This window comes from Pteropus medius, unplaced genomic scaffold (assembly GCF_902729225.1).
Source record: "Pteropus medius unplaced genomic scaffold, Ma_sr-lr_union100, whole genome shotgun sequence".
In the NCBI taxonomy this organism is placed as follows: Eukaryota; Metazoa; Chordata; class Mammalia; order Chiroptera; family Pteropodidae; genus Pteropus; species Pteropus medius.
The window spans coordinates 457,894-478,998 of record NW_024349519.1 but is presented as its reverse complement, the minus strand read 5'-3'; the positions used below and the strand labels follow the sequence as shown (position 1 = coordinate 478,998).

Sequence of the window (21,105 nt, the reverse complement as noted above, 5' to 3'; positions counted from 1 at the left end):
AAAAAAATAAAAAATAAATAACAAAAAATAATAAAAAACAAACATACAGTCAGTGGCATCTTATATTTAATAAATAGGCATATATAATTTTATTATTTTAATTTTATTATTTCTTTTATCATTTTATTTTATTATTTTCTTACTTGGATCAGAAGATCCCCGAGAAACAAGTGAAGTCCCAGGGCTTTTCAGGGGGGATCAGGTTTGATGACAAAGGAGGTCTTGGAGGTCCAGGCTGCAAGCAGATCTCCAAGACCACCCAGAATAACTTTAACCTGGCTTCCTCAGGACTTCTGAGTCAAGCATTAAAGGTGGCACCAACATTAGGAGAATCCCCACTGTGTGCCTCTCCTTGGATCTGCATGCCTAGAACTCAGCACCAATCCAACCCTAGAAAAGGGCATGTTCAAAAGGCTGTATGTTCTCTGCCTTAAGGGAGAATTTCAGAATTCACAAGAGATTTGGGGAAGGAAAAGGTGATGAGAGAAAAAGAAAAAGAGTAGAATGGGAAAGGGCCCATTTCTCTACCAAAACCAGTTGTCAATGTATACATACCTTCATAAGCTCAGAACAGAATAGCCTCTTCTAAAATGGAAGCCAGAGAAAAATCCTGATTCTGGCACCATTGTTTATCTGTTATATAATCTGAATTATATCACTTCATTTACTGGCCTCGCCTACAAAATTAAGTGACTGTGTGAGAGGATTTCTAAGGTTGTTTCCATTTCTATCACTGTTTAAATTTTAACAATTAGATATTAATAAGTATCTCACTCACTAGGTTGGGTATTAATCTGCAACTGAGCAGAGCTTTCTAATAAGGTAAGGTGAAAAAACTTTCAAAATTTTCTGGGATTTCACCGACCATAAGTAGGTGATGGAAGAAAATGAGATCAGAAGTGCTATAAGACAAGTAACCAGCTGGAAAGATATTTGCAATTTATATTATAAACAAAAGGCTTATTTCCCTAAACTACGAAGAACTCTTAAAAATCAATAAAACAACAAAAAATGGGCATGGCTTTAAACACAGTTCACAGAAAAGAATATCAAACGGCTCTTAAACAAAATGGATGTTCAACTGTGAAGTGAAAATTCAAACGACACTAAGAATATCTTTTACTTATCAAGCAAGAATATATATATATTTTTTAAAAAGTTAATATACTAAGGGTCAATTAAAACCTCTATAAAAGGCATTTTGTCAATTTTACAAAAATCACAAAATTATAAAAGCACAAATGTTACGATTCATTGATTCTGTTTCCAGAATTTATTCTATTAATATGCTCACACAAGCAAAAATGACTTTTATATTAGGTTATTTGTCACAGCATTAATTGTAATAGCAAAGACTGAAAACAACCTGAGTGTCCATTCAGAGAGGACTGGTAAATAAATTATAATGTATTCATGTAATGGAATATTATGCAGCTATAAAAAGAATGAAGGGATGTTTGCACAACAATCTGAACGTTCTTAATGGCACTGAACTGTATACTTAAAAAATGGTTAAAATAGTAGCTTGTATATTATGTATATTTTACCACAATTTAAAAAAGTGTAGTATTGGCATAAAGACAGACATACAGATCCATGGAATGGAATAGAGAGCCCAAAAGTAAACTCACGTATGTGGTGAAAGGATTTTGACAAGGGTGCCAAGACCATCTAATTAAAAAAAGACAATCTTTTCAATAAATGATGTTGAGGAAACTATATATCCACATGCAAAAAAAATGAAGTTGGACCCTTACCTTATACCATATAAAAAAATTAAATACAAATTGATTAAATACTTAAGTATAAGAGCTAAAACTATAAAACTCTTAGAAGAAACCAGGGGCAAAGCTTTGTGACATTGGATTTGGCAATGATTTCTTGGAATAACACCAAAAGCACAGGCAACAGAAGAAAATACAAATAAATTAGACTTCAACAAAATCTGTGCATCAAAGGATATTATCAACAGAGTGTAAAGGCAACACATGGAGTGGAAGAAAATATTTGCAAATCATATATCTGATAAAGGTTAATGTTCAAAATATATAAAATTTTAAAAAAATAACAAATATGAAATAATATTGTATATACTATTCTGCATCTATTTCTCCATTTTAAAATAGCTGAAGCTTTCACTCAAGAAATGTTTTAAGCACCAGAGAAACAGTAGTGAAAGAAATAACCAAAAGAGATATAGTTCCTGCTCTCAGACAGCTTATAGTTTAGACATTAAACATATAACCACACAAATATATACATATATACACACATGTGTATTTACACATATTTATGCATATACACATACACACACATGTATAGTGATAAATCCTTCAAAGAAAAAGAATAAAGTATTATTAAATAACGTAACAAGGAACCAAATTGAGAAGGCAGGGTGTGTGTGTGTGTGTGTGTGTGTGTGTGTGTACATGTGTGTGTGTGTGTGTGTGTGTGAGAAAGCCTGGGGAAATGACCTTTAGGATGAAATTTGAAGTCTGACCAGGAGTTATCCAGACAAAATGAGGCAGAAAAGCATTCCAGGCATAGAAAAATAGCATTCACAAAAGCCCAAAGGCAAGAAAGCATCCCATGCTTGTAAGGTACACAAAGAACCCCAGTGTTGCTGAAGTACACCAAGAAGGGGAGAGCACAGGAGATGATGATGGGAGGGAGAGCTTCGCAGGCCATGCTAAAGATTTTGAACTTAATCCTAGGTACCATGAATGGTCATTGATCCAATTTAATTTTTTAAAAGAGCACTTTGGAGAATGAACTGGAGAGGGCAGTGAGAATGGAGAAGGCGTTAGTGAGAAATAATGGTGGCTTGGCCCAGGATAGTGGAATTGGAGATAAAGAAAAGTGAATAGATTTGAGATATAATTCAGAGATAGAATCAACAGGATTGGTAATGAGGGGAGGAGGAAGAAGTCAAGAATGATTCCCAGGTTTCTGGCTGTTGCGTCAATGGAATGAGGAATTCTGGAGGAGAAGCAAATTTGCAGATGGGGAAGATCAAGAGTTCAGTGTTAGCCATGTTAACTAAAACATCCATTTGGTGGTGGCAGTGATTAGATACATGTGTCTAGAGCTCAGAAGAGAGATCTGGGCTAGTAATATAAATTTAAGACCTGTGTGCCCACAGATGATATTAAAGCATAGGAGTATATGATATCATCTACAAAGAGTGGGTAGTGCAAAAAAAGGCCCAGAACTTGGTCCTGGAGACCCTAACATTTAGCAGTCAGAAGAAGAAAAAGAGGTGATAAGAGAGAATGAGAAGGAACAGACAGTAGGAGGAAAACCAGGAGACTGCAGAGAAGAGAAGAAAAAATGTGGGAAGAAGGAAGTGGTGAGAGGTCATGTAAGACAAAAGCTAACAAACATCTCCTTGATTTAGTAACACAGAAGCCTTTGGCAATCCTCTTCCACTATAAATGTAAATTCACCCGTATTCTTTTTAAACAGGCATTTTGATTGTTTCCAGTTTTCTACCATTACGAATAGTGCATTGGTGAATGTCCTTGTATATATATGTTTTTTCCTCAGATACTAATATATGTATCTGAGAGAGTCCCTAAAAAGGGAAATGTAGAAACACTGTGAATTATAGCTAGAAAGGAACTTAGAACTGGCCTTGAACCTATATTTCCACCACTAAGGTAATCATCTACAGTATATTACAGCAATAATACAATATATGCAAGCCAGAGCCAACCAGCAGATGAGTTTATTCTTAGTCAACTGTTCTTCAAGGCAAGATATTTACACTGTGGTTAGTTGGGTAAATAAGCTCAGAAGTTCCCTGTTCTGCTATAACAGAAACACAGATTTAAAGAATGAAGATCAAAACAGTTTTCATTTTTGGTCCTGCTCTTTAGCACTGAGGCATCTGTAAGACACTGGTGTGTATAGTGATAGCTGTCTTGAATTGTGTTTTGAAACTCCCACTCAAATATCCCCACTCTTTATTTGTAATGAAGCACTTGCTAAATAGCAGATACACAGGGAGACAGGTTAGACAGGTTCTACAATCACTGCTTTCTTCCAAGTCAAGTCCTTGGTACTTTTACATTTTGTACTGTCAGAATGCTAAGAGACATTAGGTGTAATACTTCTGAATTCAGTGTTAGATCAGGATTCTGGCTTCACACTTCCTTCAAAGGTACTTATGAGCAAGAAGCATTATTCTGACATAGAATGTGAAGGTCACTGATTTGGGGGAAAGGGAGAAGCATTTTGAATATCCGAATTTGAGGGAAAACTATTTGCAATGAGATTTCTATAATTAAAATCTCATCCCCCTTCTCTTCCGAGATTTTTGTGTCCTCCAGTCTCCTTCACATATAGAATTTAATCTTGTAACTGCTCATTAATGCTCAGCTGTGAGGCAGGCAGCTGATAGAGGATGCTAAAATTATCTGGAGAGTAATAACAGTGTCTCAACCTTTTCTAAAGCCAGAAAACAGAGTTCCTGAGCCATGACTCTTGCTTTTAAGCCCTAGAGCAATTAGAACGATGAGCCAAAAAAGGGAAAATGGAAACTCCCAAGTTTTAGGCAATGTATTTTCTTCTGGAACAATTTCACCACTAAAATGTTACAGAGGAGCAAAGAAGTTAACCAGGAGATCTGAGGGCCAATTGTTTCTTAATGAAAAAAGAACAGTCACGGAAAACCATAAACTGTGTTCTTTCTTGGGACTATGGAGTGGCTAAAGTTATAACAAGAGTAGGAAGAGTCGTGACATGAGAGAAGGAGCAATGGGCAGCAGTGGGGGAACCTGTGTGTTGTGTTCTTCCACTATCTTGGGGTGTGATTTGCAGTCATAATTGCTAGGACATCAAGTTCACTATCTGTCAGAGGAATGGGACAAAGTTTAACTAGATCAGTGATTTATAAACTCATTTCGTTGCAGAATTCTTTTTTCAAATGATTTCTTGTTTAGAACCTTACATATAAAAGGCATCAAAGCAGGACAACTGGGGTGGAAGGGCCCAGATTCAGTTCTTTAGATCTTCCCATTTTCCCAGAACTATCCCCTGAGGTTCCTCCGAAGCACTCAGTTAAGACAGTCGGAAAACCACTGGGCTAGATTCCATTCAATTCCAAAAACATATGGGTCAAAGAGGAACCTTCTGCAAAGAAACCAAATTCCGCCCAAAGAGTAAAATTTTAATCAGGCAAAGGATTATGTTATGTTGAAGTCAATAGTGAGTGAGACCAAAGCCAGCTATTCAAATTGACTCATCAACACTCTTCCTTACCTCAAATTTAATGATTTATATAGTACAGAAGTTTAGTAAAAGAAAAGTCTGGAGCTATAAAGTACTCATGAGACACAAGCTCTGATGCTAGAAAAGTTACTCTAATGTACATATAAATGTCAAATGTGTTGTTAACAATGAGAAAGTAAACCCCAGCTAGTTCTACAAATATCAGCCAGATTGTTTCCTCCAAATTTTATATCAGTTTCTGATCAGAAACCTCCTAAGGGTTCCTACAATCTTTTAACTAGGCGTGTAGAGAATTTACTAATTCCAAACCCCATGATAGTGCTTCAAAATAAGAGAAAATCATGTCTCTAGGTGTTAGAAGTAGAAATTCATATATGCCTTGTAGAACACAGTCCTATAATCTGCTTTAGGAACTTACAGTGAGTGAACCTTAAAAGGCTTAATCAATGTCAGCAATATGTCTCCACTGAGTATGAAACCTGGAGAAAACTCCAGGCTGATTCTGATTTTCATTGTCTTAGTGCACACCATGCCCTCTCCTACTTCTGTGCCTTACCTCTTACTGTTCCCCTTCTTCTGCATTGTTGACACCATGTTCCCAATCTACCAAATACAATTCAATTCATCCTTCAAAACCAGTTCAATATATTAAGATATGTGCATCAGAAGAAAAATACTAGACAGAAACAAGTTAAAATATTAACATGGACAGGTTACTTTCTACAGCTCAGTTTTCTCATCTAAAACAGGGGTAATGTCTCTCCCTCAAATAGTTTTTGTTAGGATTAGAAATAGTATCTATTTATATCAAGAGTCTAGCATAGTGCCTGGCACATTGATTCTGATTAATGAGTTCAGGATTTACAGTTTTCATAACTGCTATTTGCCCTTATAACCGTTATGGAGAAAAGGCAACCTACAATGCTATGAGAAGGTAATCTCTAAGACCCCTTTGTACTTTCTCAATGCAAAATTAAGAAGGCCCATAAGATGAACAGCTTTTTCTAATGTCCTAGTCTTCATCAGTGCTACTACAAGAATCAAATCCTCTATCTGGAGAATTGGCTGGGCTAAACAATGACAGAATAAAGGAGTGAGAAGGGAACTGGGGAAGGGGTAAAAGTTTCATTGACATAACTGACCAAGTTAGGCAAGGAAGGAAGTGAAGTCAGGAAGGGGACTGATATCCACAGCCTAGGTGTCCTGGTTTGGCCAAAGAGCAGGGTCAATGGGAATAAGAGAGTGGAACGAGTGGAAGCATAGGAAGCTCTAATCAGAGAGTAGGTTTTCTAAATGCATATTTCAGAGATAGATTCTGGGTGATGATAAGATTGGGATTGGACACAGGGGCATGAGAGACAATGTGCAGGTTGAAGAAATAGAGAAGATCAAGAAATTATAAGTTCAGAGTACCAGATAGGTCATTTATGTGGACCGGTGATTCTTTACTTGGGGAACTATTGGCCCAGGGGACATGTAGAAAAGTGCAGAAATACTATTGGAGTTTCTCCTCCATACCTTTTTTCTTTTGGGGTTGTCACCATGTCATGAGGTGCTACTAGCATTTGGAAAAAAGTAAGATGATGAACATCCTGCACAAGGAAAATCTGCCTCATTCAAAATGCTAACAGCACCCCCACTGAGAAACACTGAGAAAAGAATGGAACTAGAAGCTATTCTCCCCAGTGAAGGCAAGGAGTTTGGCCTGGAGGCTGGCACCCCACTGCAATGAAGAAGAGTATAGTATAGTTAGATGTGAGCCTCAAAGCAAGGGTTTAGTATTTTAGAACAAGGCACAAAAAACAAGGGAAGGGAAATAATAGTGGAAATGTAGGAGAATAGCATCCCAGACTCCTGGCCCCAAAACATTTTAGGGAAGAAAAATGTGCAGAAAGGCAGGCAGCCACTACTCAGAGACAGAATACATGTCAAGAGAAAGCCAAGTTCAGCTGAAGAGAGGTGGAGCTAGGGAGGGTGAAAAGGGTAAGAATGTGGAGAAGTTTCTCTGCAGAACAGGGAGTTTCCAAGTCCCATTAATCACATCTCAACACTGTCTCAAATCCTTCACTTCCTTTCCATTCCTGTTGCCCTCCACCCTCAACAGCTTTCACTTGGGTTCTCAAGAAAACCTCATGACTTGTCTCCATGTTATCTCTCAGCTTTCCAGTATACCTTTAACTATTGCCAGAAGCATCTTTCTAAAATGCAAATCTGATCATGTCATTCTCCCTGCATGAAAACTTTCAATTGTTTCCATTGTTTATCTAACTAAATCCTAAACTTAGCATGGCATTCGAGGCCTTCCATCTGGCCCTAACTGAACCATACCAGTCCTTTCTCCTTTTTATATTTCTCCATGCCAGACTGCTTACTTTCCTATTCTCTTTATTTATGTTCAGTTTCTACAATCCTTTGCTTGAACCTATCATTCTGCTTTATGTTGAAGTTCACTGCTTTGAGTTCATAAGTCCATCTCTTCCACTACCAATGCTTCCTAAATTTCCCGGAAGGTAAAAATCACCCTTGATACTTGTTAAAAACACAGATTCCTGGGGTGCATCTCAGACACATAAGAAACTTCAGGGTGGGGGGCACTGGGATGACATATAGGATGGTTTCAAAACATGTCCAAAAAAATCTTTGATATTCCTCTCATCAAAAAGTAAAGTCAAATTCCTCTCCCTCTGAATATGAGCCAGCATTAGTGATTTCCTTCGAATGAAGAAATGTGGCAAAAATGTATAACTTCTGAGGGCTAGGTCATAAAAGGCAATTCTCTGACCCTGACTCCCTTCCTCCTTTGTTCCCCCTCCGTGTCTGGACACTTGCCCTTGGAACCCAGCCAACCAAGCCGAGCAGCCACATGGAAAAGCCATGTGTAGGTGTTCCGACCAGGGCCCCAACTGAGAGCCCAGATGACTGCCAGCATCAACTGTCTCACTTGTGAGTTCAGTGAGCCTTTAGATAGCTAAGGCCCTCTGTCTTTGAGGCACCGTGGCTGATGCAAAATAAATGTTGTCATTATTTTAAGCCATTAAATTTTGAAGATTTTTTTTTTCGTGCAACATAGATAACTGGAACACCATGTTATTCTTAAAATGAAGTTTGGGGATGTCCTCTACTATATAAATTATACTAAACTATACTGTTAAGTTCCTTGAGGTCAGAGATTATGTCTTAATAGCTTTCCAGATCTCAATCTCCTTTATTTTTTTTCTGAAGTATCTTTATTGATTTTCTTTTTTTTGATAAGAACAATACATGTTTGACATATAATTGCAGCAATATAAAATGCATAATGTGGAAGATAAAAGGGCTAGGTAGTCTCACCCCATCACCACTCTACCTTAAGTGATAACGAAGGTCAACTGTTTGGAAGGGCAGTGTTTTCCACATGACAAGTGCTTGATGGAATTGTTATTGAAGAAAAGGTGCACTGTAGATTACAGAAACTGCTTACTGGTAATCGACTGTATCTTAGATACAGCTCCCAGAATCACTGTCTTCAAATCGTTACTATCTTCCTTCTCTTAAATGTATTGCAGCTTCCTATTAATTAACAAATTCTACTAGCAAGGTAAACCTACCACCTGCCCTAAGCGCCTCCCCACTATGGTATCTCTATTTGAGTGAAGTCAGTGTATTTACTATTGTGGTATATTATTTACAAACACCATTCCTTCAACATTTGTTGAGGGTCTGCTATGTTCCAGTCACCGTGCTACACACTAGGGATACAAAATAAGCAGGAAAGGGCTCTCATATCAAAGAACTCATGGTCTAGAGCAGGGATCGGCAATCTTTTTCTTACAGGGCCAGATAGTAAATATTTTAGACTTTGAGGGCCATATGGTCTCTATAGCAACTCTGCTGTTGTAGCATGAAAGCAGCCACAGACAATACACAAATGGACATGGCTGTGTTCCAGTAAACCTTTATTTACTAAAATGTAGCCAGAGGGCTGTAGTTTACCTACAAAGTTTGCAATGTTCAACAAAACTTTATGCAATGGTGAAATGTTTCTGTGATGTCCAATATGGTAGCCACCTCTAGCTAGCTATGTGTAGCTTTTAGACACTTGAATTGTGGCTAGTGCAGCTGATTAATTGAATTTCAAATATTTAATTTTAATTAAATTTAAATAGCCGTATATGTATACCATATTGGACAATGCAGGTAGAGAGTATACTTTACATTCCCTTTAACTAAATCAAAACCTGCCTCAAAACTCATCTCAGTCAGGAAGCTTTCCCAACTAGCTTCTGCCCACTCTCTCTCTTATTCTGTATCTACTTCTCACTCCTCTTCCTTTTGGACTTGCTGGCATTTTGCTTAATAATTATGTATTTTATAGTTATCTTTTGTATTTGCAACTTTTCCCCCCAACTAAACAAAAATTCAAAGACAGAAAATGTATCTCCTGATTATTATCATCCTCCTCCTCCACGGTGCCATACAAGGTCCTTAAAATTGAGAAGGTGCTCCATAAAGCCATTTTACATCATCTACTTCCTTTACTAATTTCTCTGACAGGCGGCAATGTTTACTCGAGACAGATGGTCCTTTTGGATCAGAATGAGCACTTACTTGGAGAATATTTCTACGATAGCCGATGACTTGTTCTTGTTGACAAGAGAAAGTTCTTTGGCTGTTACCCTCAATGACAGTGAAGTCCATTGCTGTCTATTAAATGGAGTTGATTCCATCTTGTCTATAGATACTGAAATACCTATGTAATAAAGAAAGTCAGAATATTAGACACAGAAGAGGATTCTCTAGCATCCAAGCACTGGCAGTGGTGTCGTGTAAGTGAGAGAGCAGAGCCCTAGATCAGCATACCACACTCCTCTACCAGTTCTCTCAAAAACTGTAATCTTGGTTGAATGATTCAATACCTTTGGGTTGTAGTTTCCTGTAAAATGAGAAGGTTAGAACAGATGATCTGTAAGGTCCCTTCCAGTTCCATCATTTTATGACTGACCCTACTGTGCAAACATCAATCGACCTTTCCTTGAACTTAAGTCTGTTCCAGTCACATTTGAAGTGAAATGTTCCACTCTTCTGAGTTACATCCCAGGGGAGGTACAATCAGCATCTCTGTAGACTCAGGTCCAAATTAGGTTCTACCTACGTCCAAGTTTCTTTTGGCTGCCTTCTCTCCCCAAGCTCTGTAGCACTGACATCTTATTGTTGTGAAGACAGTTGGGGACACAGCATGAGATAATGTAAAGAGTGAGGGCTTTAAGATAAGGTAGACTTTAGTTGAAATCATAACTTTGTTACCTTGAACAAATCTTATTATCTTTTCAGTTTTAGTTTCTTCAGCTAGAAAATGAGAATAACACCTATCTTTATAAAAGTTTTGATGTGAATTTAAGGAGATAATATATTTAAAATACTAGGTATGTTACAATAGTATTAAGAGGATTTAAGTATATTAGTATTGTCTTTTGTTATAATTTTTACTATTTTAAAGCCTTTTAACATTTTGGGGAAGTATAATGAACTTTAAATTCAGGAGAATAAAACCTCTATACTTAAGTGCTTTCCTAAAATACCTTCTGTATTAACCAATGTTACCCCAATAAACTTAATTAAAAAAAAATTTTTTAATAAAAAATAAAAAAATAAAATAAAATCCCTTCAAGTCAAAGACTGCATAAAGCCATGCCCTTGACATAACCTAGTCCCTATCCTGGATTGTTTATTTTTTGCCCCATGTAATTACCAAAGGAGTTCTAACATTCGGCCAAAAGAGGTGAGATTAGAAATGAGTCAATAGTTTCCTTATGTGAAGAGTGAAAAATATCGATGAAAGTACTACTTGTAGTTCTCTTGACAACCACAGAGCATAAATGATCAGGTAGAAGCAGGTCCTGCTTTCAACAGCCTTGACAACAGCAGAACACATGGTGTGTTACGCAAGCAACCTGGGCTTCCATTTCACACTAAAAGTCCTGTGATGCAAAGTGAGTTATAAGCAATCCTAAAAGATGACACTACTTTCCCACATGTAGTACTTGTTCTTCCAACTAAAGCCTTATCTAAAAACAATACTGGTTTTGTTATTTTTGTTTGTTTGTTTTAATCCCCAAGTTGGAAGGTAACATAGAACCCTCTAATGGTAAGGAGCTCTGGCATTAGAGACAGATGCATCTAAGTGGGAGTGTTGGCCCCATCACTTGAAGCTGTGTGCTCATCCCTAAAACTTAGATTTCTTACTCATAATAATAGTACTTACTTCATAGTATCTTTGTGACGATAAATAATATAAAAAAGAAAAGACCTTGACATAGAATAAGTAAGCAATGAACGTTTTTTATCTCTTCTTCCTGGATAAAATAACATTAATTCTGTACATGTTCTGTGAAATAAATCTGAATGTAACAAATAATATATGATATTTCTCTATTTGCTTTCCAGTTTGTAACTGACAAACCCACTGAACATGGTCGGCCTTTTCTTTAACAAGAAAAAGATACTGAAACAACAAACAATTCATCTAAACTTAATTATGTAAAACCACACTAATCACCCTTTTAGCCTAGTTTAGGAAATACTGACCAACACTTTAAGACATTATTTGGTACAAGTACGCTTCCAGTATAGGTGTGAGTATAAATGTCAGTTCTTCTGACATTTGGGGGACGGAGTGTGAGAAAGAAAAGAGTTTAATGCCAAAGTCTTATTCCATGGTCTTGATTACTCTTGGCCAGAAAGTTAAGAAAAGTTATCACATCTATCTTGGTATAAATAAGGCTAGGGGAAGCACACTTTATACTTGAGGAATGAGGGGGCTCATACTCTGACCACACTTCTCTTCACAGAAGCATACTATTATTTCTTAGCAATGTGATTAGTACCCTATGAAACAGAAAAGGTAAAAATCACCTGGTACCAGGTTACTGAGTAACTGTTTCCCACAGGGTATATAGAGTAACTATTTCCCACAGGGTGTACAAATAATGTGCATGATCTACTGGGCTTGCTAACCTGTACACAAATAATTACAGCAGACAGCAGAATGTAGTTAGAGGCAATGCATGGTCTAGGAGTGCATGACCTGATTTTCTGGCTTGGTGGGCAGGAAGGGAAAAGATATCAAATTGACTTAGGATTTAGGAATGGGCAGAATTTCAACAAGTGAAGGGAGGAGGAGGAAAGTGCATCTCAGGTAAGAGGAACAACATTACACCGTTACAGAGGTGAAATAGCACAGGAGACTTCAATGGTGTTAGACTCTAGGTGCAAGAGAAGTTGAAAATAAGCTATGGAAAGATAGAATGGGAAGAGCCTTAAAACCTATGCTAAGGAGTTTGGGCCATATTCCAATAGTGGAGAGAACTAACCTGTGAGTGAGCTGAGATGAGGTCTAGTCTTAAGGTGCCACTGTCTATCACATGTGAGACCTTTATGGTAAATGAAAAAATAATTTCCCTGAGCCTCAATATACACATTTGTAAGAACAGAACAACTCTGTAGTGGATTACTCACAGTCTCTGTGTTGGAACACAGAAAGTTTCTGAAAAAGCAAGAAACATAATAAGAGTAATGTTTTAAAAGAGGATTCTGTAGCAGTGTGTAACCTGATAACAGGGGAGAAGACTAAAGTCTAACTCACTAATCCAGAAGATCTTAAAACTGTCTAAGTGAGAGGTAATCGAGGTTTAAATTAGAATAGGTGGGAATAGAAAGGTGGAAAGAGAAGTGACAGTTCTTAGAATAAAATAGACTTAGGAATTAAAGATGGAATCATCAAACTTAAATAATGGTGAATACTTATGCCATTAATGGAGAGTAAATACAGGAAGAAAAGGAAGAATGATGAGTTTTACTTTATACATAGAGATATACACATCAGCTATAAAAACGCTAGTGATATACAACAGGAAGCTAGAAATTCAAGACTAAGGTTAAAAATCAGACTCTTGCAGGAAAATGAACATTTTAAAACGTCTACTTATGTGAAGTACATATCTCACATAAACCGCTTGTAAAATCGCTTTACAAGATTGGTTTTATTATCATATTTATGATCAAGAAACTGAGATTCAGAGATTTAAATAACTTTACAATGATGACTTGGCTATACAGTAGCAGGGCTGGGATTGAAATCCATATTCCGTTTGATTCCAAAGTCAATTTTCTTTCCACTACAAGTAATGAATCATGATTAAAACTATCACTTTAAGCCAAAGTAGAAAATTGGGTAGCAAAATCTCTGAAACCTCTAGCTGCAAACTCATATAAATTATCTTTCAGTAAGAGTATAGTGGCAAGCGTCTTCCCAGAATGATGCACATCAGAGATAATCATTTGTTCTTTCAGAGATACTTAGTTACCTTGGGCCTGCTTGAAATACTCTTCATTGTATCTTGACTTTTGTGGGCTTGCATTAAAGCTGTGATATTTCCCCCACTTACCTGCTCTCAAATGAGAGTCCCATATTCAGACTTAAGGACAATGTCCTTAACCTTAGAAATCCTGTTAAGAGTGAAACAGGCATGTACCAATACCTGGGAAGACCCACCCAGAAGGAGATATTCAATCTGAGCTGCTACAGTATCCTTGAATATATTATTTCCAGAGGCCCTGTAGACTTTAAGATCTAATCCACTGCACTGCCATATACAAATAATAACAGCAGCTATCACTTATTGGGCACTTAACTCAACATCATTGCAATCCTGGAGATGGACTAGTAGAATTTCCATTTTTAAAAATATGGCTCATTGAGGTTTAATAATTTGCCTAAGGTCACGTAGCTAATATACGTTCAAGGCAGAACCCAGTATTTCAGACTGTGGATGAAAAAAGGGTTCTGGGGAAAGTAACCTCACTGGGTGATCGGACCAAAAATTCCTAACTGGGCAGGTCATGCTGGGTAATTATGCCCCAGGCCTAACATCTTTACTAAAAGGTTTTTAAACAAGCCCTGTTCATTGTTCTTGTGCATCTAGGTTAACACACCTTGAAACACCATAAGTAATACCTTTCCAAGGGGTAACCATAGGGTAACCATCCTCAAGAGAGCACATAACCTTAACTATCCTGTAATCCAATTACCACCTTGCTTTCTTCCACCTTCCTGTTATCTTCCTTATGTTTCAAATACATAAAGAAACTGCAAAACTGTTATTCTCTGGAGCATTTGAGATTTTGCTTCATGGCAATTGTCATCGGTTTGGCTCAAATGCACTCTTACAAAAGTACTCTACAGGTTTGGACGTTTCTTACACTGACAAAATTCTAGACCTAACCTCTTAGATCATATTTATTCTACTACCACTTCAACTGTGAAGGAAGAACTGCTGGAATGTTTAACAGTTGTGTGCAAGAGTTTAAGGAAATGGATATAACAAAAAGCCTCAGAGACTATAAGGACGATGGTATAACAAGTACAAAAGAGATACAAAGAAAGGGAAATCATTTGCTAAAAGGAAGATGTTTTTGGCTTTAGATACGCATGGCAGATTTTTAAGAGAGCAGCTTAGAAATCAAGTAATCAAATCCCTTTTTACAGTAAGGGAACTGAGCCACATAAAGTCCAGTAATTTCCCAAACTCACTAGCTAGTTAGCATGAGAGCCAGAGTTCTAGTTCTCAGTTCAAAGTTCTTTTTATTATACTAGGTAGCTCCTATGGGTGAGCTGTAGCCTGGAGATAAAGATCTCTGAACAAAGGTCCCTGAAAGTTTAAGGGCTGGGCAATGACTCACTGGGATATCTGGCCCCAGGTATCTGCTTCCTGAAGCGATTGCAATTGTTTACGGTGAGGTCTGTAGCTACTTCAGGAAGCCTATTTTAATAATAAGACTTAAACCTACTTTAATATAGACATCTCACCAAGTGAATTGGCTCCCAGAAACCAGCTGGGACAAAAGCACATGAGCTTTTTTAAATCCCTGAATCCTGTTCTTATAAATCCAACGTCAGTCATCTCTCTATCTTTCTCTCTTTCCCTTTTTTTTTCTCCTGAGGTGGCTACTTGTTTAAGAGGCATAGTTTGCCTGGATGCAGCCTCAAAAAAATTAAAGAGAACGAAGTACAGTTGACCCATGAACAATATGAGTTTGAATTGTGCAGGTCCACTTACATGTGGATTTTTTTTCAAATAAATATCGTAAATGTATTTTCTCTTTCTTATGACTTTCTTAATAACATTTTCTTTTCTCTAGCTTACTTTATTGTAAGAATATACAATACATATAACATACAAAATTTATGTTAATCAACTGCTCATGTTATTGGTGAGACTTTCTTCCAGTCAACAGTAGTCTATTAGTAGTTTTTAGGAAGTCAAAGTTATATGCAGATTTTAGACTGCACGGGGGTCTAAAAAGGTTGTATGTAGTCTAGAATGCACAGCTCCTTTAACTTCTGCGTTGTTCATGTCAATTGTACAAACTCACTTGTTAAGAAAAAATGTTTTTTCAGAAATAAATTATAGAGCTTTAAAGTTTGTTTTTTGGACGTGGTTGCATAGTGGAGCAGTTAGCACGTCTGCTTTACATGTAGAAGGTCCTGGGTTCATGCCCCAGTGGAGCCACAGTCCACTGTCTATGGCCATGCCACCTTGAACAAGCCCGATGTCTGATCTTGGATGCTAAGCAGGGTTGGGTCTGGTCAGTACTTGGATGGGAGACCACCTAGGAAGACCAGGTGCTGTAGGCATAAAAAAAAAGTTTTGTTTTGTTTTTATTTAACCAAGAACTCTTTCCCATTTGAATGTCAACAGGTAAAAGGGAGCAACCAATTAAAAGGAAAAAAAACAACCTAAAAAACTTTAAGGTGCAAAGGGAAATTTTAAACAAGAACAATATGCAATATTGTGCCTACAATTATTTTTTTTTTTTGGAATACAAACTACAGTTATTTCTAAGGGTATATTTTTGTATTAAAAATAGTAACTAAATTCACATACTTGAAAAATTTTTGAAAGTTAATATCTTTTTAAATCTTTTATTTTGAAGTAACTTTAGACTTACACAGAATTGCAAAGATAGTACAAAAGTTCCCACATACATTTCACCTTGATTTACCTTACATTACTACAACACGATTATTAAAATTAAGACATAAATATCGACACAAAACTATTAACTCAACTACAGACTTTATTCAAATCCTACCAGTTTTTCCACTAATGTCTTTTTTCTGTTCTGGGATCCTGCACTGAAATTAGCTGTCATGCCTTCATTAAGTCTTCTCCGATTTATAACAGTTGTTTCTCCTTGACTTTCATGACCTTGACACTTACGAAGAGTACTGGTCAGACATTACATAGAATGTCTCTCAATTAGGGTTTCTTGGTTTCTTCAATAAAAAGAACCAGAGTTCCTTAGAGAAATGGTTGTTTCCAGAGCTGGTGCAAGGCAAATAAAGATGAGCCTGGAAGATCTCGCAATGCTCAAAAAAAAAAAATTTTTTTTTCTCAGATTAGACTGAAGTTATAGAATTTGGGGGAAAATAAGACAGAGCTAATGTGCTTTCCTCACTTCATCCTATCAGAGGGTACATGAAGCTGATTTCTTATTACTGGCGATGTGAACCTTGATCACTTGGTTAAGGTGGTGTCTGCCAGGTTTCTCCACTGTAAAGTTACTACTTTTTCCCATTTATGATTCATAAATATCTCGCGGGAGATATTTTAACCCTGTTCCACCTTAAACTTTTACTCATTAATTTTAGCATTCATGGGTGGATCTTGCCTTCAGCAATTATTACTGTGGTATTCTAATGGTGATTTTCTACTGCCTTCCTTCCTGTTACATTTTTAATTGGAATTCTATAAGAAAGAATTGTCCTTTATCCTCACTTATTTATTCGATCACCTTATATTAGTATAGACTCGTGGATATTTATTTTATTCCCCAGGTTACTTATTTATGCTCAAATTGTTCCAGCTTTGGCCATTTGGAGCTCTTTCATCTTGGCTCTAGTGTCCTTCCAACATGCCACCAATTTTGTTTTGTTTTAGCACTTCCTCACTTTCTGGCACTATAAAATGTTCCATATTTATCTTGTACTTGCCCTGCCCAGCCCTGGAATCAACCACTTCTCCAAGAAGCCCTGGTTCCTTTTACTGGAGAAAACAGATCTGGGCACTGGTGTACTCATGCTACTCAGATATCACTACTTCTAGGCTCTCTTAAAGGACAGAACAAGAAATATATGTGTGTAAATTAATCCATGTATATATACATATCTATATTTCTATGTTTATCTCTATTTCTACCTATCTGTATATGCATATATTTTTAACTCTAAATTCATAATGATACTTGTGACTTCATTCAAGCATCGCAAGAGTCTTTCTAGTACATATTCCCTTTTATTTGTAACTTCTTTCTCTGATAGTGAGGAAACTAATTCTATAGAATTTTGACATGAAAAGGAGTCTAGAATCTCCAAAATTATGCCATTACCAGTATCTACTACCTTGATACATCATATTTATTTTCATTCTAGCTATCAGTGCTATCCCTTCCTTAATCTCACCTTTTAAGACTCAAGGGGAAAGACTACCGCCTCAAAAAATCCTTTCCTGAACTGCTGTATTCCTATTCCCAACTAGTATAGGTCACTTCTCCTGCCTTATTATAATTTTATCAGTCCTACTTGATAGAAAGATTCTTGAAGTCAAGGGACAGCATCTAGTATATTGCTTTCTAAATAGAAGGAACTCTACAAATTTATTTTGAATGAAATTGGCTAAAGGTATAAATTTTATCCAAAATACTATCAGTACAAAAAAAGAATGCTTATTATGCAGTCCAAAACAAGTCGTCAAGAAAGCATATATCATTTTTCAGAACTGTGAATTAGTAATGTTAGCTTATTCAAACTCTGAGATAAGTGATATGAAAAAAAAATGGAAACACTAAATAATTTAAAATACTATACATAAAAGGCTCATTATCTATTATTCAGCAACATGGTGACAGTAAAGTGTGTAGGCATGTAAAATAATCACTGCTACTGTTCTTGGAAGACATTTAGCCAGGTCCCTGTAGAAACATGTATCCTAGACAATAAGAAAATTGTTAACAATGACCACATTCCCAGGGGTCAACATAACCTAGCACCTAACAAATGCTCGATAAATCTTTATTATTACTGTCTTCAATCAATAAGTATTGTTTCACACACGCCTTTTATTTTCTTTCACATGTGAACTTTGTATAAACTTTTTCTCACATCTTTAGGGAGGCCCACTTTCTCTCTCTTGATCCCTACCTAGCCTTTCTCCATACATACTCCTCACTCTGTCTAAAAATGCTTTAGACCTTCCCCTGGACTTATGCTACATGTCCCAGCTTAGAAGACACTTTCCTATAAGTACCTTCCTGGAACCCCCAAACCTGGGCTAGGAGGTTCCTCTTAAGTTCCTAAAGTACTAGACCTAACCCTAACACTGATCGCATTGTATTACTACTACTACTACTAATACTACTACTATGATGATTATTATTTTTAATCATACTGTATTTTAACTCTCAGAACAGTGTCTAGCACATGGTGGACACTCAAATATTTGTTAAATAAAGAGAGGAATAGATGGTATCTGAAATCATTTGTTAAATTTAGCTCAATTTATAGACTAGTACTTTGTGGGAAAAGAAAATGAAAGAAGACAGTGGGTTGTGTTTGTTTATTCCAAAACAAATCATTCCAAATTATGGGAAACCCATACGTAGATGTAGCCATCAAAAGTCTCTAGCACTAAACTCCAGAATAAAACTGAACCTTATTAATACAGGTTGTTTTAGTTAACTCTCTCTGTTGGCATAGTTCAGGTGTTTTCTTACAAATGCTAATTCTTTCAAATAACTATTTAGCTTTTCAGGTAACAAAATTTCAGGTAGTAAATCTAGAACCTAAAAGGGAGTTAAGATGAGAAACAAAAGGGGGTAAAAAAACTTAATTCAGTAGGTCACAGCCTTGAGTGTATATAAGAATCACCTAGGAAGTTTAAAATACAGATTTCTAGGCCCCATGCCACTACTGCTACTCATTAGGTCTGGAGGAGGGCCGAGGAAAACCACATTTTAACAAGAACCTTGAAGTGACTGTAGTGTCAGAGGTTTCCCCATCACATGTTGAAAATACTGAAATAAAAGGGGTTAAGACTTCTATGTATTCTAAAAAAAATGGAAAAACAGCAGCATTTTTCTATTTCCCACTTCAAATTTTATATTGCCATTCAAATTTGGCTGTGTAGGAAAATGACTGCCTTTTAAAGGCAGACTAAGGTTTAGACAAAAATGAATCTGGACACTGAACTGATATATTTGTTACCCATCATCTAGGTTTACATCTAACTTCCCTGCCCAGAAGGCACAAAATCATTGTGTAGACCAATGACTCATGATAATAAAATAAAAGTGAGTTCTTTTTATTCCTTTTTATTTTCTAGTTTGGTTTGTTGCTGAATTTAAAATACTACTTGAGAAAAATCTATGAGGTCAAAAAAATGATATCTGAATAGAAATTCCTATTTATTTTTATCTATTGAATATGAGGGCAATTATAATTTATTGAGTTGTCAAAGTTTAAGCAGAAAGCCAGCAAGCTTGGGTTCTAATCTTTAATATGTCATTAATTAGCAGTATCATATGCTGAACAAGTCATCTCTCAGGGCCTCAATTTCTTCTTATGTAAAATGAAGGGGTTAATACGGCCTGGAGTTTTTCTAAATGCAGGTCACAATTCGTGAACTGTGAAAGCATGTTTATTTGTGTTAATGAAATAGAATGAAATAGAAAATGTCAGAGTGCATCACACATAGCATAGGAAGTCTTTTATAAAGCTTTTGTTTCAGTTATTTGTATGTATATAAACTGGGTAAGAATGTAAACTATTTCTTATTGTGGAGTGTGGTTAAAAAATTATAGTTTGACAAGTGCTGGTGAGGATGTAGAGAAACTGAAACCTTCATACACTGCTGATGGGAATGTCAAATGATGCAGTTGCTTCAGAAAATAGTTGGCAGTTCCTCAAAAGTTTAAACATGTAATTATTGTATGACCTAGCAATTCCACTCCTACCTATGTATGTGTGAGTATGTGTATCTCCAAGAGAAATGAAAACACGTGTCCATATAAAAACTTGTACATGAATGTTCATAAAGTATTATATTCACAATGATCCCAAAGTGGAAACATTCCAAATGTTCATCTACTGATGAATGAATAAACAAAATGTGGTCTATCCATATAAAAGTACATATATTATTTGGCTGTGAAAAGGAATGAAGTACTGATACAGGCTACAATATGAACTTTGAAAAATTATGCCAAGTGAAAGAAACCAGTCATAATAGATCACATATTGTATGATTCCACGTATATAAAATGTCCAGAATAAGCGAATCTATAGAAACAGAAAGATTAGTGGTTGTCTAGCCCTTGGCCATGGTGGGGTGTGCGGGGAGACTGAGGGTGTACAGAACTACTGACTGCTAATGGGTATGTTTTTTTGGCGGCGGGGGGAGGTGATAAAAATGTTATAAAATTGATTGTGGTCAGCGATCGCTGAATATGCCAAAAACCACTGAATTGCATATTTTAAATAGGTAAGTTGTATGGTGTATGAATTATATTTCAATAAAACTGCTATTTAAAAAATTATAGTTTGAAAGTCATTAGACGGGATAATAGATGATCACTGAGGTCCTAGGAACTCTCAGTGTGCCTCCGACACAATGCTCACATCGCCCATCTTCACATCATGGTTATTTGGATTGGAGGGGGAGCAGTATCGTAGAAATAGCAGCCAATTCCGATTCTGATGGCAACAAGACACATGGCGACCTGTATTATACTTCTATGTAAAATGAGGGGGTCATTCTAAAAAAAAAAGGAGATAATAAA

General features: G+C 36.5%; 1 protein-coding gene and 1 pseudogene across 1 annotated transcript in view; one reads left to right on the top strand and one right to left on the bottom strand.

Annotated features, from left to right (window-relative positions):
* Window positions 1–21,105, bottom strand: part of LIMA1 (LIM domain and actin binding 1) — a 73,794-nt gene that overhangs the window by 39,892 nt on the left and 12,797 nt on the right. The window contains exon 2 of the mRNA XM_039882057.1: window positions 9,820–9,961. Within this exon, the coding sequence (XP_039737991.1) occupies window positions 9,820–9,938 (119 nt within the window). The 5' untranslated portion in view covers window positions 9,939–9,961. The remainder of the gene's footprint in view (window positions 1–9,819; window positions 9,962–21,105) is intronic.
* Window positions 15,789–15,904, top strand: LOC120618746 (uncharacterized; annotated as a pseudogene).